The 22,445-nt window shown below is 41.1% G+C and overlaps 1 protein-coding gene across 1 annotated transcript in view; it reads left to right on the top strand.

Annotated features, from left to right (window-relative positions):
• The window catches only part of DOCK3 (dedicator of cytokinesis 3), a 165,776-nt gene that overhangs the window by 54,195 nt on the left and 89,136 nt on the right, over positions 1-22,445 (top strand). The window contains exons 7-9 of the mRNA XM_031058228.1: positions 2,876-2,917; positions 4,753-4,907; positions 20,082-20,163. Coding sequence (XP_030914088.1) covers positions 2,876-2,917; positions 4,753-4,907; positions 20,082-20,163 — 279 coding nt within the window. The remainder of the gene's footprint in view (positions 1-2,875; positions 2,918-4,752; positions 4,908-20,081; positions 20,164-22,445) is intronic.

The raw sequence follows: 22,445 nt of genomic DNA, 5'->3' as shown, positions 1-22,445 counted from the left end.
TTTCTGCTCTCAATGCAAGGTCAATACTGAATTCAGACCAGGCTGCTCAGTGCTTTGTCCAGTTGGATGTTGAAATCCCTCAAAGGAAAGGATGGAATGTTGTAATGGCTGCCCTAATGGAGTTACATTTTGCCTTCTTGGAACTTTGAGATATTCCATGGTGTAGTTGATGATCACAGTATTTTGGCCAATGTGCTGTGCAGCTCTGGGGAGAGCCTGGCTGCCTCCACATGCTGGGAACTTCATGGTTCCAGGAAGGCTGCCACAGGTCACCTACAGACCTTGTCTTCTCCAGACTCAAAATGCTGCATTCCCTGCATCCTCCTTGTCCTGCTTCACTGGCCTTTGCTGAATGCAGTATTTCAGCTGTAGTTTACTCAGTGCTGAGGAAAAATGAATTAATGTTATTCTCAATCTACTGGCTCCATTTCTGGTAACAGAAACAGTAAATTGTTAAATGTTCCTGCTGCCTAAGTGCTCCCCTGACTTCTGTTTGACTTGCTTTAGTAGGACCCTACCAGTCTGCTGGCCCCAGTTTAGGATCAGCTGGGAATTTAAGTCTCAGGACAGACCCCTGAAAAATACACACCATCAGCCACTGCCTTTGGAGCCTGAAAATCCTACTGTTTGTTGGAGTTTTTAAATCAAATAAGGGGTCTGTCCATGAAGGTATAAGTTTATAGCTTGGGTGTAGGAATGCTGTGGGTGACCATGCTGAGGGCCTTGCTGAGCTGGGGAGACACAGCAGCCACTCATCTTCCCTCATCTACTGATTTGGTTATTTTACCTCAGGGGAATCACTTGATCCAGCATAATGTACCCCTGATAAATCCATCTTGGTTATTTTCAGTCACCCTCCCATCCAAGTACCCAAAAATGGCATGTACCCTCTGGGCACTTCGCCTGGCCAGAGGCAAGGGCACATAAATTAACTCAGCCAGTGATTGCATTGTTATAACGTGGTCCTGAAGCATGAAAGCAGAGAGTTAGTCAAATCTTATCTTTTGGTTATGGAAAAACTTAAAACCTAAGGTTTTTACCACTTATTGTCATAGATGTACCTCAGTGTACACTCTGTAAGCAGCAGTGTTTGCTGATGAATCTCTTCAGACCACCTCTCATATTTGTGTTGCCTGAGTGTCTCAGTTTCTTACTTGGATTTAGAGATTAATTTAATCAAAAGAAGTCAGGACACCTTGAATAGCTTAAATAACTGGTCTTTTCTATGCCAGCTGATTCTGAGTGGTTGCAGGTGACAAAAAGATGAATAGGCAACTCAGCCAGCTTGAAGGCTTTTAACATTCAAAAGATGATGCAGTAGTTACACAAACAATGGAACTGAAGATCATTATTTTTCCACTGAGAGCGTGAATGAGGACATTTTTATAACTGTGAATGTAAACAGATGTCAAAATATGCCATTTAGAATCACAGAATTGTTTAGGTTGGAGGAGACCTTTAAGATCGTTGAGCTCAACCATTCCCCCAGCACTGCCACAGCCCCACCAACCCCTGTCCCCAAGTGGCTCAGCTACAGGTCTTCAAAATCCCTCCAGGGGTGGGGAGTCCACCACTGCCCTGGGCAGCCTCTTCTAATGCTTGGCAATGCTTTGGGTGATAAAATTTTCCCTAATAGCTGATCCAGTAGTGAGGGGCCCAAAGCTGTGCCCAGGATTTGAGATGTGGCATCAGCAGTGTCAAATCCAGGGGCCTCCTTGGCCAGCTGGGCCCACTGCTGCTGAGGGATTGCAGGGGGCTCAGTGAGCACCTCTGGCAGCTCCCTCAGTACCCCAGCACCTCCCTGGTCTGTTCTCATTATGAAGAGTATCTCTCCTTTTGTGGTAAAAAGTCCTGTTTGTGTTCTGGGTGAAAGACAGCGTTGTAGTTTAAGAGTATTTCCAGATACATTTTGTGGACAATCTTTTGCTTTCACCTCCTTTGAAGCTTCGTGTTTGTCAACAGATCAGCTAATTCTGATATAGAGTGTAAATGTTTGGTCAGAATGAGATGTTGGGTTTGTAATAGGAGGGAGGTGGGGAGAATGAAGAGAGTATTTAATAGTGTGTGGCAGTGTCAATGTGAATATTTTGGTTTAAAATGTTAATATTAAGATGATGTACAGAGAAAGGCATGGCAGAATCATTAATGATGGTTTTTTTAAAGCTCTCTGAAACCTTTTCAATTTAGATTAGTATTTAAATCTCCCTTTGGAGATTAAATGGCTTCAGTGAGTCTTGCAGTCCATTTTCTGATTATAACATCTCCTAGCATAAAAGGCTTTAAATACAGCATCATCCTCTGAGTTTTTAGACATGTAGCTCTTTGTAGTGATTCTTATTTACAGGCATTGGGCAGCTAGAATTGTAGAGGAGTCTTTAACCAATTTTCAGGATTTCATTTTTTTATTAGAGCAAAAATATTTAACAACCTCTAAAATCCATCTTTCTTTCTAGATGCCTGTGTTTTTTAACAAATGCACCTTTCCACAGGCAACATACCAGGAGATGAGGATTAGTGCTGAGGTGTCTTCCCATTTAGCAGAAGACAGAGATTATACAGAATAATTAAATTTTCCAACGCTGTAATAGCATTTCTTTTTGAAATTGTCTAACTTGTGACAGCCTTTTACTTTAAACGCTAAGGTAAATACTCCCTGTAAATTCAAATAGATAGGTAAAGAAACAGCTTAACTGAGAAAAGCCTTTAGGAAAGCAAGTGGTCTTGTGAGTGATGATACACTGAAAAAAGGCATGAAAAGTTGGTAATCATTTTCATAGTAATATTTTAGAATTAGTGTTCTAATGCTATATAAATACAATGTAAATATTTCTTACTTTCAAAAAGGTTTAAATTTTACTATTTTGTATCTCCACAGCATTTGTCAAGTAGACACAGTGTCCAGCAGAGCACATCACAGGTAAATACCATCCATCTTTGAATTTTTTATTGTCTTTAAGTTCTTGGTAATGTAGGTAAAGGTATGATGGAGATTACTGGGTAAGTCCTTACCCACAGAACACTTCCTCAAAAGATTCCCAAGTGTTTAAGTCACTAAGGTCCTCTTCAAATTCCATTTAGGTCTCTTTTCCTGGGCTTGTAACTGTTGTTCTTAAAAGATACAATTGTGTAGAGAGATCAAAAGCCTCACTCTGCCCCTGTGACTCTTCTGTCTACCTGCTAACACGTGGCTTAGTGGCTTCTGTTTCACACATCCTTTCTGTACTGGTATAATCCTGTCCTGGTCATGGAATCTAGCTTTGATCTTTACAGAGATCTGTGCTTCCTCAGGTACCTGTCTTTAAAGAATGAGGATTTCCTTGGGTTTAATTTTAAGCCCAGAACAAAATTCCTTTTAAACTAGTACAAATCTGAATTGTAAGTCTGGAAATTTAAGATTTTTTTGGTTAGACTGTACCTGTCTGTGCATTCAGAGGAGGTGAGCACAGAGAACTTAGGGATATACATGCAAACTGTTTATTAAGATCAGCATGAATGGATGTAAAGGGTTGTAAAAACTGAAAGACTACATTTGCTTATGCTCTTTTTTCCTTTGCCACCCCAGCATTCTCACTGCTATGGTGAATATGTTGAGCAAAAATGTAAACCTTTCTACTATCTGGCTTGATTGGTTGCTCGTGTTATCAACCCTTGTGAAGTTTTTTTATACCTACAGGACAAACTGGCCTGTTAAGCCTGGTTCTAAGTCATGGATTGTTGTTGAGAGGAAAATGCCCTTAGGGTTAAGTCCAAATGTTCCCCCAGCACTGTCAAGGCCACCACTAAACTCTGTCCCTAAGCACCACATCTACACATCTTTTAAATCCCTCCAAGTATGGTGACTCCACTGCTTCCCTGGGCAGCCTGTTCCAGTGCTTGACAACCCTTTCAGTGTGGAATTTTTCCCAAATATCCAATCTAAACCTCCCTGACACAAATTGTTCCTTGGGAGAAAAGACCAACCCTCACCAGGCTACAACCTCCTCTCAGGGAGCTGCACAGGGCAATAAGGTCCCTCCTGAGCCTCCTTTTCTCCAGGCTGAGCCCCCTCAGCTGCTCCTCATCTGACTTGTGCTCCAGACCCTTCCTCAGCTCCCTTCCCTTCCCTGGAGAGGCTCCATCACCTCAGTTCTTCCTTGGAGTGAGGGGCCCAGACCCCAGCATTGGAGGTGTGGCCTCAGCAGTGCCCAGTACAGGGGGACAGTCACTGCCCTCATCCTACTGGCTGCAGAAATGACCTCTAGAAGTGAATTGCAGCTGCTCAAAAGAAATAATGTAACAAATGCTACTAACAATGCTTTAAGGCCATCTGCTTTAAATGGAAATCATCAGGACCCACTCCAGTACTGTCTTATAATTCATTTTCAGTACCAGAATCAAAGCAAAATTTGAGAAATAGGATTGACGTGGTTTACTTGATAAAATCAGATTTCCAATGCATAAACCATTTATTTTGTATCTACTCAGTTATCACAGTTTCATCAACCTATTCAAATTAGAAGCGTTAAAAATAGAGGCAGAAAGCTTAATCTAGCCCCTATCTCTGAGGCAGAATATATTTGAGATTAAACTTTTACTTGAGGGTGAGAGGAGAGCAAGATCTCTGTTAAAATGCTCAGGTTGGTCTGTTCAGGTGTCCTTTCTGTGTGAGGAAGTGCCAATGGTTCAGGTGTCCTTTCTGTGTGAGGAAGTGCCAATGGTTCAGGTGTCCTTTCTGTGTGAGGAAGTGCCAATGGTTTTCCCTGTTTGCCTCAGGTGGACACCATCCGGCAGCGGCACGGGGAAGCCTGTAGGATGCCAGTGCCTCATCACTTCTTCCTCAGCCTGAAGAGCTTCACCTACAACACCATTGGAGAGGACACTGATGTCTTTTTTTCCTTATACGATGTCCGGGAAGGCAAACAGATCAGGTAGGAATTTGTCCAAGACCTAAAAAGCTTCCTAGGAAAAGAGTTGTGAGCAGAGCAGGTACCTTGGAGATAGACATGAGGTGTTCTTGTGGCCCAGCTGGAAGGACAGAGCTGGGACATCGTGAGTTGCTGGCCCTGCAGTCCTTACATGGGAATATCAGAAGTACTGCTCCTTGCATAGGAAATTTAGTGAAGCATTAAAAGCACAGAATGGTTGAATTTTTTAGTTTTCTGACTTTGCCTCCAGACATTACAGAAGCTTCCTCCTTAGGGTTATTGGTTAAGAAGCACAAATAATGACAGGGCCAGGCTGTGGGGCTAGTTTGAGAAGGGACTGCTGTGTGCCTCTGTAACTTTCCTCCACTCCTTGCCTTCTAGGCCTGTCACAAAATAGCTTTTTCTTCTCATTGTATTGCTCTCAACATAAACTCTTAACATTCATCCCTATGTCTATGCTCTCAGTTTATTGAACTAATTGGTACCAGTGTTAGCAAACATGAGATGGGCTGGCTTTTCTTCTTACAAGCATGTGTTTTGAAAACATCAGAGTATGTAGAAGAGCATTACAGCATTTATTTTGTGTCTTGGAAGTTTAGCAGATGCAGCTTGGTCTGATCTGAAGAACATCATATTTGTGCAGTGTTCTGAGTTTTGGTAAAAGCATTTCCTGACAGCCACTTGCTGCCATAGTCAAAACTCTCCAAGTTTTCAGTAATTAGATTAAGATTTGTTTCAAAGTGAGGGAGGAGCCACAGAATGTTCCTTCCTCTCTTAGGAAGGAAGCTCAGAGTAAGTGAGAAGTTTTGTATCTCTTCAGAGTACATCCCACTGAAAATTGGTCTACATTACAAAGCTCTGTTGACTTGACGGCATTCCTGATATCCAGCTTAAACCTCCCCTGCCACAGCTCCAGCCTCTCCCTGCTGTCCCTGGGCACAGAGAGCAGAGATTTGTTCCCTCCCCTCTCCTGCCCCTCAGGAGGATGCTGGAGGCTCCACTGAGGTCTCCCCTCAGTCTCCTCCAGGCTGAACAAACCAGGAACTCTCAGCTGCTCCTCACAAGGCTCCTCCTCCAGACCCTCCCCATCTCTGCAGCTCTTTGGACACTCCAGTGGATGGAGTTTAGGATGTGCCTAATTCTTGAGAAAATTACCAGAAAATAGCTATAAGGAGGGAAAGGTGAAAATGGAAAACCAAACAGAAGAGATACACGCAACTAGTTCCTGCTGCAAAGCAGTAAAATATTAAATAATTGAGATGAGAAAAGCTGCCAGGAAGAGGAAGGGACAGGCAGACATGCTGCTGCCAGCAGAAATTGCTTTGAAAGGAGATGAATTTCTTGGGCTGCAGTTTGTATGTAAACACTGAGTGCCGAGCCTTAAGGAAAGGGTTTTGCCAGTGATTAAAAAAAAAAGGAAATAATAGTTATAATGAGGAAAAGCACAAAGAGTGGTCCAGGCAAATTTCAATATATATAGTAATGTGTTTTTGTGCAAACAGTTGTTATTACTTAGCTCTTTGTATTAAGCATCAGTGTTTTGCTATAGTGAAAACAGCATAATTTTTACATTTTCTTACATCCCAAAGAGTGCTGGGGAAGAAATGTGTAATGAGGCTGAGCTCTGTTTTGGAGAAGAAACCAGAAAACAGACAAACACATTGCTACAAATTTAGAATGATGTTTTTATATCTACTTTAAAACATTTTCTCTCCTCTCGGGAAATAGTACATTAAGGTAAAAAACCCAAGTAAGGCTTCTGCACACTGCAATCTAAATGAAAGGGACAAATTGACTTCTGAAATGGTTTGGAGGTTGATAAATTTCTTACCCAAGCAGCTCATGCTGGAGGCTGAGTGGCTTTCAGCGTTACTGCCTTGGACATGTGCTGGATTACAAACCTCCCTGAACCTGCTGGTGCCAGGAGTTATTTCCCAGGGAGTGAAGAATTGCTGAAAGTTCCAGTGTTTTTCAAGGGCTGAAGCAACAGCATGCACCAGGTGAGGATTAGCAATCAGAAGGTTGGAGCAGCAGCTGAAATACCATTTGAGATGGTTCCCAGGTTCTGAATGCAAAAATGTTCCTGTGTTTAATGGCTGTCAGCAAAGGAGGAGCAGACAAAGGGTGACATGGGGGAGCTATAGACAGCAGGGATAACAACAGTAGGGGTCAGACCTAGAGGTAAACACAAGGAAAAAGTTACTTGACTTTTAATCTGAAAGAAATATAGACAGTAATACTTCTAAGTAAATAGAACTTGAAGGCTCAGATTTAAAAAGGGATTAAGGCTTATTTGTCTGTTTTAAAGTATTTGGCATTTCTTTTTTTCTTGCATATAAAAGACACTAGTCTAGCAACTTTGTGACTCATCTTTAATATCTCAGTTTGTTTGCTGAGTGGAAGTTACTGGAAAATGATGTGATAATTGATGTAGTTTGGATTATAGCCAATGATTATACCCCATTGTGCGATATACCTTGGGATGAATGATCTTGGAGTGATCAAGTTGAGAGTAGCAGCAAAGAAAATGTTACTGTAAAGATGGTGAACTCTGTAAGGAAGGTGCCAGTAAAGATCAAATAGAGATAGGTAAACTGATATGGAGAAAAGATATTTGAGAGTTGTCTGTTTCTGAATGATACTGTTGAAGAGCACAGAAGCAAATTGTTTGAGTATGAAGGAAAAATTAAATATATGGAGACAACAGAAAGTCTGCATCATGTTCTGTGGTTGGAAAGACAGTATAAAACAGGACAAATGAAATTGCACAGACAGGGATGAGAGGAGACAGAAACTTGTAGAAAAAATGCAACTACCAAAGGGCATTAAGGACAAAAAACCAAAAGAATAATTCTATAATGCTTTACCAGCAAAAAACCTTTTTTTTTTTACAAAATGAAGAAATAGCTGAACAGATTAAAGGGGACATTAAGCCATGAGCAGATGTTTCCAAGATAGCTGGAGTATTTAATGGCTGCTTTGCCTCAATCTCCCTAAGAAGGTCAGCTGCAATCCGATGACAAATGTGAAAAGTTGTGGAACAAATAAACTACTTGTTAGCACTAAGAAGCTAACAAGATGGTAAGTAAAAGTCAACATTGATTTGTCAAGCATAAATCACATCAGAGCCAACTAATTTTGTTCTGTTATATGGGAATGGACCTCCTGCCTCAACAGAAGAGAAGTATTAAACTTGGTAGAGTAAAGAGATACAGGCTGCATTAACTGCTCTAAAGCAGCTGGAAACTGGTAGACAAAGGGATGCAGAATGTTATTTGTGCTAGAAAGATGCAACAAATAAGAGATAGCTTTACATTTCTTGACATTTTTAGCATGATTTTGATAGTGAAAATAAATTAAATTCAGTAAAAGATTGAGGTTTAGATACTATGTAATAACTATTTTTCTAGGAAATGCATGGAATTATGCATAACTTAAAAAAATGACACATTCAGAAGTATGATAGTGGGATTTTTTTCTGAAGATAAGTTTGTTAAGTCCATTCTAACTGTCATAGAAACCCAGAATGGTTTGGGTTGGAATGGACCTAAAAGGCCATCTCGTTCCATCCCCTGCCATGGGCAGGGACACCTTCCACTCTCCCAGGCTGCTCCAAGCCCTGTCCAGTCTGGCCTTGGACACTCCCAGGGATCCAGGGTTTCTCTGGGCAGCCTGTGCCAGGGCCTCCCTACCCCCACAGGGGAGAATTTATTCCTGAGATCTCATCTAAACCCACTCTCAGTGTAAAGCCATTCCCCCTTGTTCTCTCACTCCAGCCCTTATAAAGAGTCCCTCTCCATCTTTCCTGTAGGCTCCCTTCAAGTTCTGGAAGGGGCAGTTAGGTTACCCTGAAACCTTCTCTTTTCCAGGCTGAGCAGTCCCAGTTCTCTCAGCCTTTTGAGTATGGAAAAGGATAAATAAATTTCCGTCTTATTTTTTCTTTACAAATTTATGTTTAAACATGTGAATGTTTTTCATTCTGCCTGCATCTTCAACCAGTTACCCTATTTTACACACCGCTGGGATTTAAAATTTTCTTGTCATCTAGAAATATCCTTAATTATGGAGAGTGAATAGAACAAAAGAGAAACTCTGATGTGATTGAATTTGAAGATCTGGGGGCCTAAGCAGTAATTATGCATGGGAGATGGTGTTGTGCATATTTCTGCTGGTAACTCCTCCACCTGCCTCCTCCTACTCACTGAGCCTTTGCCATTCCCGTTATAGCACCGACCTCGTCGTGACTGGGGATTTGGGAGGTGTGCTCAGTGCCTGTGCTGCTGCCAATGGCACTCACTGAGCAAGTCCATGTGGGCATTTCTCATACAGAAACTGTTCAAACGCTTTCTTGAGAGACCAGGTGTTCTCTGCAGTGTCTGTTTTAAATATCTGCCATGTCTTTGGGGTGAGACAGGATTGTAAACACTGCAACACGGACTGGGAGTTTGGTTGGGAAACATCTATTTCAGTGTTAAAATATAAAAGCAGTAGCCAAAATGAGAAAAAATATAAGCTTGCTCTTTAAAGCTCTTGCTAATAGGTGATACAGAAAGATGTTTTTTGTGGAAATGTTCTCAGCTTGTGGGTGGATGATGGGGAGAATGTGAGCAGTACAGTCTGTCCCAAGTCTTGTCTTAAGGATTTAGCACCATTGACAAAGCAGTTCTCAGGAGAGAAACATGGTTTGGAAACATAATTATGGACTGAAAAAACGCCCTGGGTCTCCAGCAGGATAGTTGGATTCAGCTGCTCAAAAGTCATCTGACATAAAATCATCTGCCCCTATTTTTCAAGGCTGAGTCAAATGTTCAGTGGCAGTGTTTGGCTGTCAGTACTGCTCTGCAGTGGGGTTTGGTGGTAACTGCAGAGGTAATGGAGATAATGATTTCCTATTTGTAACTCCTCTCTGGATCTTGGGTCATTTTCCAACCAAATTATTTTCTGTGATAAAAATCAGCAGACAAGTGTGTAAATAGTTCAAGATACTAAAGGATAAAGCTATTAGAGAACATAGTATCAATTTAAATGTGTCCTTGTAAACAAGTAAACTTCTGGGACATGACCAACCTGGGTTTGGTTTAACCAGTGTGTGAGTGTCAGAAGTTTTCTCAAGCTGCTACTCATTTGTATAACCTGGTCCTGTAGAAGTCCCAATACTGCACTTGAGTGGCCAGAGGAGGCTGGAAAATGTTTGTGCCAGTATTTAGGTAGAGTAGAATGAAATGCACCACTTGGAAACACTGGATTTAGAAATGATGAATTTGTAGGGAATTTGATTTTCACTCTTGCTGTAGTAGGAGTTTCTGAGATGCAGTATTCTTGGTTCAGACGTCAGAATACAAATCTGTACCAAGCTGCTGAAGGTTACCTTGACAAATTTGACAGGAATCCCTCATCTCTGTTTGTATTTGTTGATGGCCGTTAGCTCCATGGTTCCCATCATCATTTAGTCATTTTTTTCCTTTTTAACTGTCAATAGGAATGTATATCAGCTTCTAAAAAAATGTTAGCAGGAACAGTGTAGCTAAAATTACATTGTGCTTACACATGCCATCTTGAATAATTTTCCTGCAGCACTTGCTAATTGCAGACAATTACCACTCAGGAGCTTTCATTTCAAACACTGAGCCAACATGTGAAATGCAATGGCAAACTTCCCACAGGTCCTGTCCGAGAAGGGGTTTGAGTCCCCTCAAAGCTCTGATGTGCAGGATCAGCATCCTCAAAGCAGGAACACCTGTACAGAGCAGCCCTGCCTGCCCAAGCCAGGGCTGTAGAACTTGTACATGGTCTGGACGCCAGAATCTGCTTAGGCAGATGGAGAGAGGGGGGCAGGTGAGATAAAAAAGAGTAAGACTGGCATTAATAAGATCAGAAAGAGGAAAGAAGGGTCACTGGGTAGATAAATATGGTTGAAGTTGAATAGCTGAAGGAGAAGTTGTTAATTAACATGGAAGGATCCGCAGTAAAAGCTGTGTCAGCCTGACTGCATTCTCTCCCAGGATGGGGGACTGACCTGAAGATCCTTCTTCTGAATTGTTTCTCTCAAGTAATGGCTCTGGGAGTGCTGGGACAATGTGTGGGCATTTATCCCCAGTTAATTGCTTTAAAATATTATCATGTTCCTTTATTGCCAGTTGCTATGTAAGGAAGTAGAAAATTATATTTTACTTTTATTGTGCAATATGCGCTAAATTTTCCTTTTGTTATGTTTTTAATAGCATAGCTATTTTAAAATAGAAAAGTTATCTCATTCACTGTCAGTATAATGATTTGGCTGCTGGGAAAAATAACTTTGTATCACTCAGAATTATTTCTTTAATATTCAGAAAATTTTCTTAGGGATTAGCCTTACCAACTAATGAGTTTTTTCTTCTGCTTAGTCATGAAAAAAACCATCTTTATATTTTTACCTGTCTTTTAGCAATCTGATCTATTGGGATAGCTAATCCTCCATCAGCTCCTCCTGTACTTCAGTTTGCTGTGGCTTTAGTATTTCAAGGGAAGTATTTTTCTGAGTTTTGTGCAATAGATAATTCATAGCAATAGTAATGGGAGCAGCATGAGCTTTTCACCCTGCTCAAGGTGAACTTCCTCAAAAGCTAAGCAAGCATTAAGAAATATTGCTACCCACAGCAATAGCCTTGTTCTGGTCACTGCAGTGACCATGGAAATCTGTGTGTCTCTGAAGTCTGCTGCACACAGACAGCTGGGACAAAGAGCCTTTCTGGTAGAATATGGAACTTCTGAAAAACCCAAGTTTTGTCATCACTGAAGGCAAAACCTGTGGAGTATTTTATAAGGTTTTTTGGTGGGTAGATTTTTAGAAAAGGACACAGGAGGAGTGATGCATTTTCATTTTATTATTGGTTGCTTCAGCTGACTTTCATTACCTGGATCTCTCTGGAATCTGCATTTGCTTGGTTTTCCTATTTATTCTGTCTTGTTAATAGTGTATGCAAACAAAACTGCTACTGGCTGGATTTGTATAGGAAAGTTGCTGTAAGAGATGTAAGTGGTGTTATTAAATATGTTAATTATTTTCTATAAAATTATTGTTTTCCTAGTTCCTGTGGAATTATTAACATGTAGCTATTCCAAAGCAGGAGCTTTTACAAATATCCATCTTATTTTGAATCTCTCACCACCACCATCCTCCTTCCCCCACAAGTGGGGGCTTTTTTTTGGTTGGGGCTCAAGTATGATGTACAAATAGGCAGCGATATAGAGTTTTCTACAGGGTTATTTTGATTTTTTAGCTGTTAACAGGAAGAAATCAATGAGTTGCAGGCATTGGAACTTCCTCCCTTTTCCTGCTTAGGAGGAATTGACAATGTGTTGTGAACACACACAGCTGCAAGAAATTCTGCTCACGTGAGGGGCAGCGGGGAAATCTGTGTTGTTTAAATGTGTAAGTGAGCTCAGAGAAAGCACTTCCAAGTAATTTTCTGTCTATAGGAAGGCTCAGTGGATGGAATCCTCTTGTGCTTCAGCTCTTTCTGTGGGGAAATTCCCCCTCAAAAGCCAGGTCTGTGTTCCTGACAGAAATTGTCATGTGCAAAGCTCTGGTAGAGGAGGAATCAAATGTGACAGCTGCTGTACCAGACCTCTGAACCATTAGCTTCTCCCAGGGTAGAGATGGTGATAAAATTCTTATTCTACAAAATACCTGTAATCCAAAATTAGAAGTCTTCCCTGCAAAGCTTCCCTCACCTGCCACCTGGCAGGGTCAGTCTGCCTTGCCTTCCATTAGTTAAAATCACCATCACTGGGGAATTACTAGATAACTGAAGTCTCTCTCTCCTTGCTTTTTTTCTTTTTTTTTCTTTTTAAATAGAAGCCTTTTCTAGTCGACAGGATTCCTTTCAGGAACAAAAATATGTTCCTTTCATGATGGAAATAACAGAAAAATCCTTATGATGATGTCAAATGTTCAAGTATGGCAGAGTCACGAGAAGCCAAGGAGAATGTAATTGGTGCTTAGCTCCCTTTCCCCTGCAAGCCTCAATAACACTTTTACATTGTGGTGGTTTTCCCTTGAATGTGGCAAGGGAAATGACAGGTAGTTATTTTCACTATTTTCTGTTTCCATGGAAACCCAGTGTTTGCAGTAACAGTCTTACTGTAAGCTCTGTAATCCTCCCCTGGGGCTTCTCGCCAATGTGGTAATTTAATAATTCATGAGCATTAAGCCCGAGTTTGCTAGGAAGCAAACTGTGTTGCTTGGAGCCGTTTTCTCAGGGCCAGATTGATTTCCCTCACAGATTCAGTGTTCTTTTCTCTAAGATGTCTTTATAAAATACACTCCATAAACCAAAGCAGTGTACTGTGCCTCAGTTGTTTGTGAAAGCGGGGTTATTGCAGAGCTGCTGGATAAGACAGCTCAGGAAAGAACTCTCCTGCCTCCCCCAGCAAAAGAAAAGGGGAAAAACCAAACACACCGTGTGAGCACTTGCCTGAAAAGGAAGATTGTTAAACAGTCCATGAGTCACTGTTGAGACAGTGAGCAAACTGAAAGTGCAGCAGAGGTGATGCTCCTGTCTCCAGGGCTCAGCAGTGACCGCTGTCCATGATGGATTGCTCAAACACTGCTGGGATCTGGGACATGCTGCTGGTTTACACTGGAAGTGGGAATTGAGTTCTTCACAGACATGGGTCCATTCTGTACACATGCTCTGGCGTCCTGTCACTCTCACACTGAGAATGGAGACTCATTCTGTGGAGCTCTGGGAGATTTTGTTATTAGGTCAGTCTTACAGCAGCTGTAAGAACCTAGATTTTTTTTTTTCCCAAGAGGATGAGCAAAAATTAGCCACTCTAAAAGATAATCATGATGAACAGAAAATAAACTTGAAAAGCTTTTTCAGAGGATACTCCTTCTGCTTAAATAATCTGTCAAGAATAAAACTAATTATTTTTCACAGTGGGAAATTACTAAAATGTCGATACAGGTCCTTGCTTTCTTCATGATCATGACACCATGCTCATGAAATAGGGTTCAGAAGGCCTGAAGTGAGGCTTGTTTCCTTTTTAGAAAGTTCCTACAGGGTGTTCTCAAAAGCATCAGGCTGCAGTGCTGTCCTGATGTGACCGTTTCAATCACTGACTCTGGTAATGTTCTTGCAGTTGACAAACTCGAGAGATTTGAACAAATTTCCAAATTCCAATTTCCAGTTTGGCAAATGGAATGAAAATAGAAGTCTATTTTTTTCTTCTGTGAAGTTGTGCAAGCAAATATGAGAATCCTCATGTGGCTGTCATTAACTGTATTGCAGGGTGCAGCACAAATGGAAAGCCAGGACAGTAGAGCCTGATTTTCCCTCAGCCTCCAAATAGGATGGTGGGGAGCAGTAATTGCTTTCTGGAAAACTGGCTAATGCTGCTCTCCTGGGCTTTAAAACTTCTGCTCTGCTGGGTCAGTACACTTCCTTTTTGATACAGGAACAGCTTCCCAAGTTAATACATTCAAATATTAGCTTGACCAAACTGTAAGGTTTTGAGACTGTAGTTCAGTTTTCTCTCCCCTTCCCACTCCCACCAAGCCCCAGGGTTTCTTTCATGGTGTTTCTCTTCCAACTTAATTCATGTTTTGAAACAAGCTCCTTTTTTTGCAGCTTTAAGAAAAAGCTTTGATCCTATACCAGTAATTCCTAACATAATTCCATTCATCTGGTCAACATATTGTCCTTGTAGAGCTCGTACACACAGGGGCAGGAAGAGTGCAGTGTTTGATGGCACTGTTGAGGTAAACTTCCTGACATGTGGTGTGTGCACCAAGACTGGGATATTTTGAAGGGAACTGTTGGCAAGGTTTAATTGCCGTGGAGTGACCAGCTCATCCCAAGCTCTCTCCTGGATGGCCTGTGTGGAGCTTGTTCTTGAGACTTATCTGGGACAAAATACGGTGCTTTTACAGTAGCATCTTCAAATGTTTATGGTGCTCATATGCCAGCTCAAATGTTAGTCTAGAATTATTGTCAGGCATGTTAACATTCTTAAAAGAAAAGACTAGAGATTTTTCAGGGAGGAGGGCAGAGGAAAAATGAAATAATATCATGCTTATCATTTGTTTTTTAACCAGTAGGACTGAAGGGAGATGAACTGTCCTCGCTAGGCAAGTGGCTTTGTAGCTTATTCCTGCAAACTTCTGGCTTCTGTGGCAGCATTGCCAGATTTTTGCTCCTGAGTTTGTATTTTGCATGCAGGCAAGGTTTTACATGATACTAAAAGTGTCAGAAAGAAACCTGAGGAGACACCAAGAGAAGATCAAAGTCTAAAATACAAGTTATTATATGATCCTTCCCACTAGTTCATTACCCCTTCCCTGAGCACTTCTACATGTGTCATGGACCAATAGGTATTTTTAAAATAACCTCTGTTCTTAGAAGGGGTTGGCAACATGCTAAATTCTGAAAACCCAATTAAATACAGTTTTTGAGAAAGGACTGAGGCATTTTTGATAATATTGGGGGTTTTCAGTGTTCCCCCGGTTTTCTCTGGAAATAAGAAGCACTGAGGAAAATAAGAAAAAATAGGGAGCATTTGTATATTTGTACCTTTTCCCTTTCAGTGGCACATTGGAATGGAGAGGGTGAAGAAGGTTTTGTTTCTGGGAGAAATAGCTGCTGGTCCATTGTTTAAGGCAAGGGAAGGGTATAAGACGTGAGGTTTCTGCCTAAGGAAATTGAAGCCCTAATGTGCTGCTGTCCCTGCTTCAGAAAACCAATCTCCTATTCTTTGTTAAAGAATTAATTTTTTTAGTCTGTGTTCTTTATCACCAGTCTGTAGGGGGATAGAATATAAGAAAATAAAGATGGTGTAGAAGGTAATCTTACCCCTAAGGAGTTGCAGCTGGGCCAATTATCAAAGATGAGGAACAGGCCTGACTTTATCAGGCCACAGCTGTAACCAATGAGAAGAAGATGCTATAAAAGAGTGGGATGGCTGGTGGAGAAGGGGACTGGAGTCAGTTGGCTGCTTTGTGAAGAAGAAAGAGTCAGTGCTCTGATGAGCTGCCCATGAGAAACACCAAAAAGGTATGGAACTTTTGTGCTAAGGAGACAACAGTATGGAACCCCTGCAATTAGATGACAACACCAGTCTCCAATTCAAACAGAAAATTGAATTGAAGACTGGTGTTGTCATCTTATTGCAGGGGGTCCATACTTTGGCATTATGCATCTATTAATGCTGTACCTGTATTCCCAAATTGATGCTCAGTCAGGACTTTTGCCTTGAAACGCCCCCAGTAATGAAATGTGCCCATGAATGAATACAAGGGGCTCACCAGTCCAGCCCAAGCTCTTTGCCAGCCCTTTCCTTTTGTTGTCATCTTCACACATTATGTGAAGAATGTCCCAAACAAACCTCAACAACAAAAACTCCCTGAGGGTACAGTGCCATTCCTACTCACCAACAGGAAATTTTGTCCCTTTTTGCCCCCTTTTTCATGCTGAAAATGTAACATCCCAACCCAGTGATGGCTTCCTTCCTTTCTGCAGAGTTCAGTATGGCTCTGCTTTTCAGTCACTTTGGGGAAGCCAAGAAGTGAGACACTACTCTCCTTTCATTTTTCCTCCTTTTCAAGTGAAGGAACAAGAAGCTGTTTGACTTTGCTTGTCAGAGCAGTGGTTCTTATATTTGAGTAGCTGTAGCAATTACTAATCATGAGAATGATTGTAAACCCTGGCTTAGTGCTGCACAAGAGGTGGTTTCACTATGATGTGAATTAGCACAGGAGGAGATGCTGCAATTAGAGTAATTGGAGCTTACTTGTAGCACATAGGAGGAAGAGGAATAAATAAGCTTTTGTTTAAGATACTGCTTCTGATGTGGCACCTCTTGGGTCTGAGCTCAGCAGGGTAAAATGTTAATTTTTTTCTCAGTTTTGATGAATTTATCTCCAATTTTATGCAAAAGAACTGATTTTGGTGTATATTCAGAATAGTTGAAAACTTTTATTGGGTTGTTGGTTTTAGTTGTGAGTGTTTTGTAGGTTTTTTTGGCTTTGGGCAGCAGTACGATCGAGCAGTCATATTGCATCTCAGTACCTCCCATGCTTCATTTCCACTACATTTGGCAGTTATAACTACTGGGTTTTTAATTAATTTTCACATGGAGTTTATTCAGATTTGATATTTCAGTCTTACTAAACCGGATTATTGTTGCCTGAATTCTGTGCCTGCTCTCGTCCTTGTGCAGAGAGTAAAAGTGAGGAAAAGACACACTGGAGACTCAACTTTTTCCAAGGACGTAGCTCTTAAAAGAAGAAATTAAGATACTGAATTCCCATTAAGTTTCTTGACCCTAAATGTGTGTATTTTTGTCTAAAAGCAGACCTGCAATGATAGATGAAGGCAGTGGATTTTCAGGTCATTGGAAACAGGGTTATTCTTCCAGGTTTGCTTTGACATAGAAATAAATTTGCAGTTGTAAAATGGGAAGCAGCTGACTAACTAGTTCATAATGTGGGTCACCAGTGTAAAAAAGGTTCCAGTCTTGTTCCAGCAACCCTGACAGCATCAGCACCACTGACACCCTAGAATAATAACAGAACAGTAGAGTAGAAGTAAACTGTTCTTGATCAGTGGTAATATCAAAGATTAGAGGAATGCTGGAGATGAGAAACAAACCCACAAGTTTAGGAGAAGTGATGTGAAAGGAAAAGAGGGAGAGCTGGAGCTGGCTTGGTCCTTTGGGGTGGCCTCTTGGCACTGCTGCCTTGTCACTCTGCCTCCTGTCCTTGGATCTCCTTTGGGCAAATGCCTCTTCCTGTTCCACAGTTCTCAAATGCTGCAGTTGACTCAAAGTCCCTTTAATTATTTATTCACACAAATTCAAGAGGACTCTAAATTAAGGGAAGGGGAATGTAAAGGTTGTTACTGCGGTGGTGCTGGACTAACGTAACAGGTGATCAATAGGCAGGTGAGAGGGGTGGTGGCTGCTTCCTTTCTTGAAAAGCACTGGAACAGGGGGGCAGGAATCAGATTTTCTCCATGGCTTTAACAAGGAAAAGATGAATTGCAAATTTTAAAAGAATTCCACTTATTAATGGAGGAAAACCTTGCAAGAGACCATCAAGTGAATCTCCAGGATATCCCACTTTGGGTGCTTTAAAAGCACACTAAGCAATCTTTTGTTAATGAATGAAATCCATACAGGCAGCTCAGCTCAAAGACTTGGCAGCCCCTTCCCTGCCATTGCCCGAGGGACAGTCTGCACAGGATTTTGTGGCACACAGTATTGCATTCAGCTCCTGTGTGAAAATGAAGTGCCCATTACAGCTGAAATAATAATTTAAAAAAACCTAAAAAAACCCTGTTTTGAAAGTTCAAGACTGCATCTTACCGGAAATTTAAAGTACAATATGTAACACTGATTTATGTGTTAGGTAGATAGAGGTAGCTGTGAAGATGTAATGTTGTTGTAATGTGACTGTCAGTGTAATATTGTGAAGGTCTAGTATTGTCCTGCTCTCCACTTAACACATCACAAAATTACTGAAAGAATGGATTTTACCATGTCATTAAAGCATTTGGTAAAATGTTCTTAACTTACTGACATCTGAAAAGGATTGTGAAATATCTGTTTCTTATGGATTTCTTTGTGGCATTTCAGCAGTCTCTGAGGTTATAAGCACTGGTAGCAATTTAATTAAAATTATAACTGAATGGGGTTGTGGGATACATGGAGATTGGAGTAATAGTGAGTGACAGGGAGAGTGAAACAGTCAGAGAGGGATGATCTGGATTGCTGAGCATCATTTACTGCATAAATTATCATGCCAAGATGTATAATGAGATGTATGGGTCATGCTTGAGAATTAAGGACCATTTCAAGAAAAGTAATAATTCTGAAAATATATCAGTGTTTATAATGGAAGGTCACATGAGCTCACAGCATAAAGCTGTGTGGAAGGGCCAAGAGGTGATGTCTGATAAATCACAGATACACTGTGCAGGAGCTTGGCTTCACCTTTGTGGAACCCCCAGATGTGTGTGTATTCATGGTGCAAGTGGTCTCAGTACCAGACTGTTACAATCTTACAGCTTTAGAACTGTTCCTGAAATGCTGTGGAAAATTTTCACTGTGGGTGAGTTCTACAAAATGATTCCAGCACTTTCTCTTGGATTTTTAAACAGTGTTAAATTGCTTATTTGTGTGTGGGGATATCACTGCTATCCCTGCCCTGCAAAAAATGAGTTTCTCTAAAGGGCTCTTTAATGCAGAAGGGTGATAAAAAGCAGTGGCTGTGCACTGAAATCAGGCATTTCCCATGGTCCATGTGCTTTAACAGCAGGGATCAGTGGCCCTTGGAGCAAGCTGCCAAAGGAGGTAGTGTGAACACTGTGCTTTCATTTTCTTCAGGCCAGGGGTGGATAATATGCTGGCAAATGTATCAAATGAAGGTTACTGGAGTTGATGCAGTTGTACGGGATAGGATTGAAAGGATCTGTGATTATTAGAAGATTTAATGGGGTGCTCTCTCCTTTATTTCTGTGAAAATCTAGGAAGAAAATTGTGGTCAATACTTAGGGGGCTGTTCCATACTAGAGAAAAAAATTGCTCATCAAACTTACTTTTACACATAAATTCTCTGTCTTAAGAAGGAATGCCTATGTCTTACCATGCATTGTGAGTATTGTTCATTTTGCAGTCTGGCTAAATGTGCTGGTTTTATTCATCAAAGGGCTGCTTAATTTGATTGGTAAGAGTTGTATAAATTGAACCTTAATGTATTTGAATTAATGCCTTGCTTCTAGAAATGCTGTATGTTGAAGGAGATTGCTTAATTGGTATTCTTGTAACTTCTAGTTTTGAGTGGATTTTAATGAACTCAGATTTACCAAAGGCAGTGTACTTCTCAGCAAGTTTGCCTTAGCCTTTGCCTGGAGGAGTTGTAATGTGTACAGGTTCTGTACTTCTTATGTTCACATTATTTTAATGTTATTGCATCATGAATATGCATCAAGACAATGTTTTCACATGCAGACTACTTACTATTAGAAATCTGTGCTATTCCATGTAATTTTGTATAGACAGTGAATACTGTTTTATAGACTTTGGAATTATAACAACCACTGCATTTTTTTAAGGATACCCAAATCTACCTGTATTTTTCTGTTGAAGTATGTACAGGAAAAGCTGATTGGTTTTTTACCATTGTTTGTTTTTCAGTGAGAGGTTCATGGTGAGGTTAAACAAGAACGGAGGCCCCAGGAACCCGGAGAAGATCGATCGAATGTGTGCACTTTTCACAGTACGTGCCTGTTCCCTTTCTTCTCCCCTCACAGCAGTGGGGCTGGAGGTTTTCTGAGGGGAAGGAAACCCAGTTCTTCCTCTCCAATATAATCAGTAAACGAGAAATAATTTCTAAGTTTTTGACTAAGCATTAACATAGAAAGTGAATGTACTTCTAAATTTTTTTATGGCTAAGTGAATATTCTGAAGTACTTGCATTTGTTCCTGCAGATAGTGTGAAATTTTGAATATTTTCATTGGATGTGCTGTGCTCTTTGATAACTGAGCATAGGAAAAGGCCGTGATGGCCTGAACATAAAACAAGGCACTTTTTTCTGAACGAAAATCAGACAAGTGCTTTTCCCTTGTCCTGTCCCTATGTGCCCTTGTAAGAAATCGCTTCTGTGCTGGTCTTAAGTTGTGTTCAAAATTCCCTCAGAATCAGGTGTCAGACCATCATTTTATCTACTACTTCTTCTCAGAAAGAATATGAAAATCTAGAGACACTGAAACTTAACAGCTCCTCACAGAATAACTGTAAGGAATCTCAGATCCCAAGTGTGATAAACACCTTCCATCGTGAGTCACCTTTAGTTAGTGCACATGCTGGAAGCTCTGTAGCAGAAGTATTTTTACCTGCAGTGAAGAAGAAAGATGGCAGAGCTTTGGTTCTGGCAGTGGCACTCTCTGAGGTCAGGCAGGGCTGGACACTGAGCCAGGCATGGTCCCCAGCACTGTTCTCTTCTCTCCCTTAAGAAGGCAGCAGGATTCCTCCACTTGGGGAACAGAATAAATCCAGGTGTAAGAATGCTCTGTTCTGTCTCCATCTGGATCTGAGAGCTGCAGTCCAAAAGTAGCACTGACCTGGATGCTGACATCAGTAGCAGTTCTGGTTTTGGTACCATCAGTGAGGTGCCTAAAGCTGAATAAACATCAGCAAGGTGACAGTGTCACCCTAGAGATGGTAACTCAAACTCAGAGTCTGGCCCTGCTGAGAGAAGGTGGGCAGGGGTTAAGGTTCAGCACTAATGTCTGAGTCAGGTGAAAGACAGGAGTGCAGCTTTAGGAGCTGCCCTAAGGAATAATCTCAAAAGGCAGCACAGGCTTTGTATCAACTTTGGCACTTTCTGGCCTCTGAGGTTCATCAATTTGAAAAAGATTTTCAGCATCCAACTTCCCCACCCTCACCCATGCCACACGACTTGGGGTCATGGAACCAGCGTCCTGTTTCTCCCTGTGTGGTGAACAGTGTGAAACAGTTTTGCTCTGGTGATCTGCAAACCAGCCTTTACAGCCTTTAAAAAATAATGATGAATTACAGCCAGGGCCATAACACAGTTCCAGGAGAGACCTGCTGCACATTCTGAGTAGGGCCGGTGTAGTCCAAGAGCCCTGGGATTGCAGGATTCACCAGTGCAGCTCCAGCCCTGACCAGAGATACCTTCTGAGCTCCCTTTCCTATTACTATGCAAAAATATCAAAGCTGCTGCAGTCTCAGCTCTCCACAGTGCTCAGACTCCATCACTGGCTGGTGGAGGTGCTTAGACTCTCAGTGTTCTGCTATAGAATATGTATTCTACATAACAAAAATTATAATGAATGCATAGTCTACATAACAGAAATTATAACTGGAAAATTATCTGTGCAAAAGATCTCACACTTCTAAAACAGTATTTTTCATCAATGTGTTCAAAAACCTTTCCAAAGTGTGTAGTAAAAGAGCAATAAGTATTTGCTTTTTTGAATAACCATTTTATCTGGTTCTATCTTATGATAATTACTTAATTATGAAATGTTTCTAAGATAAGATAGTTCTGTGATTGTCAGGTCTTCTCCCAGGCTTGTGTTCATCTTGACTTTAAATCTATTTCTTTATTTCCTTGCCCTACCTCACCACACCACAATATCATATCTTAGATAATTCAAGGGATCCCTGTCTTTTCCTGCTATCTCTGTTACTTCTAAGGGTTCAGCTGTCTCCTTGTGTAAGATATCAAAATTACCCAGGCTTGGGTTTTACATCTGCTGTCGTATCACAGCAAAGGTGAGAAACTGCTTGCTCTGGAGATCAAAGCTCACTCAAGCAAACCTCAGCCTGTGCACATGTTAGAAACATTCCTGGTTCTGAATTAAAATGTAACTACACTATATAAGGTTGTTATTTTTGTTAAATACCTTATTCTCTGTGGCCTCTGAGGTTGGCAGCTGAATTAAGTAACTTGTTACTGGCAGACAGGTATCCTTGATTCCAGTGGTTTGGGGGTTGTTGTGATGATGTTTGGGTTTTTTAACACACAAGCA

The sequence above is a fragment of the Geospiza fortis genome, unplaced genomic scaffold (genome assembly GCF_000277835.1).
Source record: "Geospiza fortis unplaced genomic scaffold, GeoFor_1.0 scaffold78, whole genome shotgun sequence".
Taxonomy (NCBI): Eukaryota; Metazoa; Chordata; class Aves; order Passeriformes; family Thraupidae; genus Geospiza; species Geospiza fortis.
The sequence above is the reverse complement of the archived record's forward strand: the minus strand, read 5'-3'. Positions and strand labels throughout refer to the sequence as shown.